General features: G+C 46.5%; 1 protein-coding gene and 1 long non-coding RNA gene across 8 annotated transcripts in view; one reads left to right on the forward strand and one right to left on the reverse strand.

Annotated features, from left to right (window-relative positions):
* C9H7orf57 (chromosome 9 C7orf57 homolog) overlaps positions 1–6,350 on the forward strand; it is a 37,083-nt gene that overhangs the window by 13,426 nt on the left and 17,307 nt on the right. For 6 of the 7 annotated variants that reach the window (XM_033862750.2, XM_033862751.2, XM_033862748.2 and 3 more), the window contains 2 exons: positions 734–748; positions 2,651–6,239. In XM_033862750.2, the coding sequence (XP_033718641.1) occupies positions 734–748; positions 2,651–2,697 (62 nt within the window). In that variant the 3' untranslated portion in view covers positions 2,698–6,239. Of the gene's footprint in view, positions 1–733; positions 2,542–2,650; positions 6,240–6,350 lie in introns of all 7 variants that reach the window. The other variant, XM_073809477.1, reaches the window with a different exon arrangement.
* LOC141279496 (uncharacterized) lies at positions 562–2,087 on the reverse strand. Its single transcript, XR_012333820.1, has 2 exons — positions 1,972–2,087; positions 562–1,031 (listed from the first exon to the last, which is right to left on the reverse strand). It is a non-coding gene; the product is annotated as an uncharacterized lncRNA (long non-coding RNA).

Genomic DNA, 6,350 nt, shown 5'->3' on the forward strand with positions numbered 1-6,350 from the left:
TCAGATGAATAGCAAAAGTCATTATTTCTGTGGCTTTACATTTTCTTCTAGTTGTCAAAAATTCTGATGCTTTATGTGTTGTCCCACACACATGATATCAGTTTTAGTCTCCTGGGTCCAAAAGATTCTGATCCCTGCAATGCTTGGTCCTCTCTGAGGCAGCTTCAGATAAAGCCCCAGTTCCTGAAAAGAACTCACAGTTCAAGCTTGTTCCATTATCAGCATTTCTTAAACTTTGTCATTAAACTTTGAATAGCTGAGACATTTCCGTGAAATTAGCTGTTCAAAAAGTTTATTAGTTTGATTTTCAACAGTCACTGTCACAGGGACAATTAGTCTTATTTTGGGCCATGTCCATCTTAAGGTCTATCGAGTATGATATTTAGTTTCTGTAGCTCTAGAACTTATTGACCATTTGCCTTTAGGAAACTTATTTTCACTCCGAGGCTCCATTTCTCTGATTAAGGAGGAAGGAGCTGTGTTGTGTCTCTTCAAGCATCTCAAGTGTTTTATGTGATGTTTTGTAAACATGAGCTCTGCCCGTCTTCCAGGCCAGTGGGCACCACACTGGCCTGGCCAGTGTCTTAATGATACCCTCTCTCCATTGTCATCATGATGCCATTTTAAGTCATACAAACTTTTACTGATTTTTAAGGAATTATTGAGAGTAATTCTTTTAAAATTAGCCTCTTTTATTAAATTGAACAACTAATGCACTTGTCCTTTATTACAGAGTCTTCTCCTCCAAGTGAGTATTTATAGAGAAACTGACCTGCAACCAAGTATAAAAAGTGTCTCAGACACAAAAACAATTGGTGGACATAGTTCTTCAATCTGGAGATGATGCATCTCAGAAGCCTGTGAGGTCCCTCTCCAAACCACCCGTGTTCTAACTACAAAAGCTGGTGATATCTATGTCTTTAAAAAGTCAGAGTTCTAGGACTTCCCTGGCGGTCCAGTGGTTAAGACTCCGCGCTTCCATTGCAGGGGGCACAAGTTCCATCCCTGGTCAGGGAACTAAGATCGGCATGCTGCGCAGGGGGGCCAAAAAAAAAAAGAAAAGAAAAGAAAAAAAAAGTCAGACTTCTAGAAACACAGTTTGGGGACAGCAAAAGAAGGACCACTTACATTATTACAACAGAATTATTCTTTTATGCATATCACACAAGATAAAGCATATTTCAGTTTACTTCAGAGGCATACAGTTTATTAGACACTACGTGAGAAATGTGGGTTTAAATAATGGTAAAGAAGTGAAAGGCCAGGAGAGGCCTCTAATTTAAATACAGGTGCCCCTATATACACTACCAAACGTAAAATAGATAGCTAGCGGGAAGCAGCCGCATAGCACAGGGAGATCAGCTTGGTGCTTTTGGCCACCTAGAGGGGTGGGATAGGAAGGGTGGGAGGGAGGGAGACGCAAGAGGGAGGGGATATGGGGATATATGTATATGTATAGCTGATTCACTTTGTTATACAGCAGAAACTAACACAACATTGTAAAGCAATTATACTCCAATAAAGATGTTAAAAAATATAAATAAATAAATACAGATGCCCCAGGCACAGAGACCCACCTGCACAGGGTCTCTGAGGGTTTTTAGTATTGTTTTTCTGCATGGTCTTAAGTAGATAGAATTTACCTCACCACCACCAAAATATCTGATCTGGTCTAGGAACTGTCGTTGGACATTAAGGTGATACTACTGGGAAATAAATCACTGCAGTGCTATATACTCCACGTGTTTAAATTAGCAGCAAGACCCTCTTAATCTCAGAGGAAATTTTTAACAGCTCAAAATCAGTGGAAGACTAAGTAGGCTTGGTAAAGCCCCTGTAACCTGGAAGAATCACCGTCTGGCTGAGCAGACCTGCCTCTGCGCATGTTCTGGGTCGCCGAGGTGTCACTGCCCGGGTGCCGCCCCGCCCTCCCCAGAACTTCAGATCCGGCCGCGGCGCGCTGGGGCTGACCTCGGCCACTCGCTGCCCTCTGTCTCCCGTTCCTCCTCCTCTGTCCATCCTGGATTTTAACGTGATGAACAGCAATCGCCCACCGGAGCTTGCCTTTTCCGACCCGAGCCGGCCGCTGCAAGTGTCCGGACCTCATCAAGGCTTCTTTAGTGTGTTTTCCCTCCACCTGTCGCAGGATTGTCATTTTTCACTGCAATTTTTGCAGCCGCTCGAGGTGTTTCTGACACGCCAGATAGCTAGCTGGCCTTTTAGATGAGTGGCACCGTTAACGCGGGTGCGCAGGGTGCGGTGTCGGGGTGCACGGTGGGGGCCGGGCAGCATCCCCTGGGGCCGCAACAGCCCGGTGGAGCTGAGCCGCCCCCCTGCCCAGTCCGCGCCCCACTGCGCGTTTAGCTCCGCCCTCCTGTGTCAGCAGAACCTCCCCGGCACTTGCAGGCTTGACTCAGCGATCACCAGCCGCCTGCAAGTTGGAGGCTGATGTTTCCGACGTGCGATTTGTGGCTGCGGGTAGGACCGTGCACTAGACTTTTGTGTAGACTTCAGTAACAATCCTTATAAATAGGTGCAGAGGTACATGTTTTCTTTTAGTTAAAATTAATAGGTTCAATTTTTTAATTTATAAAACGCGCCATCTTTTGTCTCTTTGCCCTTAAAGTGTTATCTCTATTTTGCACTGCAGGTCCAGTAGCACCTCCAACTGCCTCAGCGCCCGCGGAGCGCAGATAAACCCCGCTGTGATGTGCAGCTAGGACCTATGTAACAGCTATAGTTATAAGGCTCCTGTTACAGTTTGTTAACATAGATTCTCACGAAATGATCCATCTTAGAACAGATTTGACGTCGCTGCTGCGTAGATGGTGCCAGTGTTGGGTTTTGTTTCTTGCATCCCTCTGGGACGCCAGGCGCATGGGCTTTGCGCCACTGCGCCTCGCTGGCCTGGGAAGTCCCAGGGTCTCGGAACAGGCCACTTCCTTCCCACCCTCGGCCGACGTCACCACCCGCGTGTGAGCCTCTACTGGCACTACTTCTGTTGAAATCTACGGTTTAGACTCTTAACCGGAAATAACTCACCCAAAAGCTTTTTCACTATTTGGTCCTGTAATCTTTGTAGGAATAATTTTTCTGTTACAAAAAGTATTTAATTCCAGAATATTGTGCAATAGTTTATATTAAGAAACAGATTAATTTATTACGCCTTGAAATTTTAAACATTTAGTATGAAAACATTGTAGCATTTGCTAGTTTTAAATGTTTGAAAATATTTTTGGCATAAACTGAAATCCATAATAGTGAACATTTATTATTTTGTATTAAGTAAAAATATGTTTAATTTAAATATTTAATTTAGTAGTCTTAACAAAAATGTTTTACTACTCAGACAATTCTCTCAGTTTATAAATTTCATTGCTATTTATATGTAATTAGCATAAAAATGTAGTTTTATATTTTGTACATTTAATTCACTCATAAAATAATAATATTCTGCTGGAAGATTTTCAGAGAGGCAAGTAAGTTCAGAGATGTTTTAGCTTCTTTCCCAGAATAAACTTATCATGCATTTGCTCACGTAAAATCTAAACGTTTTCAATTAATTCTTTAAACGATATACTGAACTGAATGCATGGATGCATGTGGTTGGGTAACTACACAGCTCAGAGGACGTGAGTGGCGCGTGCGGTGAAGGGAAAGAGTCTGCTCTAGAGGAAGGTGCCGACTGTCCCTGGTTTCTCCCCTCCCCCTTCCTTTCTCTACTTCAATCCCTACCTCATTCTCAACCCGCCCCCCCTCCCCCAAGAAAAAACCATCAGGAACAGGTATCAGTAGCTTAAGACCCTTCGATCCATTTTGAGGATATTAGAGTAGCAGAAACCCGTGGTTTTAGGGAGAGGACAGAGTTTGGGGCAGGGACCTGTGATCAGATCTCGGCTCCATGCAGGGCACCTGGGGTCTGTTATTGAAAAAGCCAGTCGTGCAGTTAACTTTCTGCTTGGTAATAGAAAACAAATGTTATGAAAACAGAAGATTTGCACATTCCATCTAATTGTTCTGAAGTAAAGCACTTTTGCCAAAAGATCAAAAATATAGCTAGATCATACTAAATATAAATTGTCAGTTAAAACCAGCAAAAGAAGTGTTTAATGAAATAGTACTTTCACACGTATGTGCGTGCATGCACACTCACACACACCCTTCCAGTGTCGTGATGTTTTTCTGACAGGCTCAACACAGCCCAGCTCACAGAGCTTAGCTCTGAGCCTTGGTTTCCTCCTTTATCAAAAGGAGATACTTCCGGGACTTCCCTGGTGGTGCAGTGGTTAAGACTCTGCGCTTCCAATGCAGGGGGCACGGATTCCAGCCCCAACAGGCCATCCCACAAGCCATGTAGTGCGGCCACTAAATACATACATAAATACATAAATAAAAAGGAGATACTTCCTATCCAAGCGCTGTCATGATGATTAATCAAAATAAGTTTCAACAAGGTTCCTGACACAATATCTGACACTGTACTCAATCATTCTCTCAGCTTTCATAAATCTAATATTCAGTTTGGTGGTCAACTTGCCCATGAAGGGAGCCCCAGATACACATAGGAAAGCCAGCATCCCTGGAGAAAGCTGGGATTCTAACCTCCGTTAACTGATTTAGTACAGAGCCTGAGATCTGCCTGAAATGGGCCCAGAGGTCACGCTCTATGAAAAGCAAAGTAGAAGTTAGTGGAAGAGAGGAAAGACGGAGAATAGCTTCAAGGAGGAGAATGCAGAGCAGTACAATAACAAGTAAGGCACCACGGAAAGAAAGTGGAAATAAATGTCAGGAATTAGAGCAGATATGATGACGGAAGAGAATGAGGTACTTCGCACCCTACAAAGGGCTTAACTCGAGCCCAGGAAACATCTTCAAAAATTGGCCAGATTGTACATTAAAAAGCAGCAGAGGAGCTTCCTGGTGGCTCAGTGGTTAAGAATCTGCTTGACAATGCAAGGGACAAGGGTTCGAGCCCTGGTCCAGGAAGATCCCACATGCCGCGGAGCAACTAAGCCCGCGCGCCACAACTACTGAGCCTGTACTCTATAGTCCGCGAGTCACAACTACTGAGCGCATGTGCCGCAACTACTGAAGGCTGTGCGCCTAGAGCCCATGCTCCACAACAAGAGAAGCCACCGCAATGAGAAGCCCGTGCACCACAACGAAAGGCTGCCCTGGCTCGCGGCAACTAGAGAAAGCCCACGGGCAGCAATGAAGACCCAACGCAGACAAAAATAAATACATTAAAAAAAAAATCATAACAGGCTTTTGTATCTCATCTGACCCTCGTCGACCCCTGCAGCAATGGGCATCGTTCGCATGTGAGGGATGAGTTCAGCAAGTCACCGGCCAGCACGCAGTTCGGCCAAGGGCACCAGGGTAATTCACATGAGGGAAAATTCACTACAGACAGCACCAGTTAATGGTTTAGAGCGAAAGCAATGGGGCAGAAAGCTCGTGGAAAACGGCCTGCAGGCAGAGCCATGTGGATAACCCTGGGCTCTCATGCGCCTCTGTGTGTGATGTCCCAGAGGGGACACTGGGGGGTGGGGGGACTGCCCTTTCCTGTGCATCTGCCCGCAGCACTCCTGCAGGTGAAGGCCCAGTGGGTGCCAGCCTGTCAGCAGGTGGCATCCATCAGGTGCCTGGGGGCACTCCTGAATGTTTGGGTGGGCGGCCTGAGAATACCCTGTGTGACACGGAGGTACCTTACCCCCCCTCCGCCCCATCGCGTGTGCCAGGAGGGGTGCTTTTCTCCTCCATCCTGTCTCATTAAGGATCAAATGCTGGCTCTGCCCCATGATGTTGGTTCATGACCTCCTGATGGGTTTCTTCAGGGTCTCCACCGTCGCTCTGAGAGGCATCCAGGAAGTAGGGCAGCCCTGGGCTGGAGAGGGACTTGGCCGGTGGGAAGCAGCAGGAAGCCTCACTGAGTATCTCTGAAATACTCTCAGCTTTGGGAGAATCCGAGCTTGGAATCACTCTGGGGTTTGGGTGAGCCCGACTGAGTTGGTGTCACCACTTGGTGCAGGGCAACCAGTTCTGCAGAAACCTTTGGAGTTCTCTGGTGGGTTGGGCTGGCCTGGGGAGGTGACGGCGGGGTGTCCTTGGCTTTGCTAGCTGAGGGATCCGCGCTGGAGCTGGCCGGGGCTGGGCTGGGTTCACCCGTGTGGTTTAGAGAAGGCTGGACACAACTTGTTTCCAGGTGTCACATTTACCAGGTGTAACTTAACAAATAGGTAAGTCTTTGGTATTTGGTTTTCTGGCTCCTGTGCAGCCTGTTGGAAAGGAAGGAAAAGGAGACCTTCATCCCCCAGGGGTAGCAGGCCAGTGCCATCCACCGCCCCAGA

Source organism: Tursiops truncatus, chromosome 9 (genome assembly GCF_011762595.2).
Source record: "Tursiops truncatus isolate mTurTru1 chromosome 9, mTurTru1.mat.Y, whole genome shotgun sequence".
NCBI classification, from domain to species: Eukaryota; Metazoa; Chordata; class Mammalia; order Artiodactyla; family Delphinidae; genus Tursiops; species Tursiops truncatus.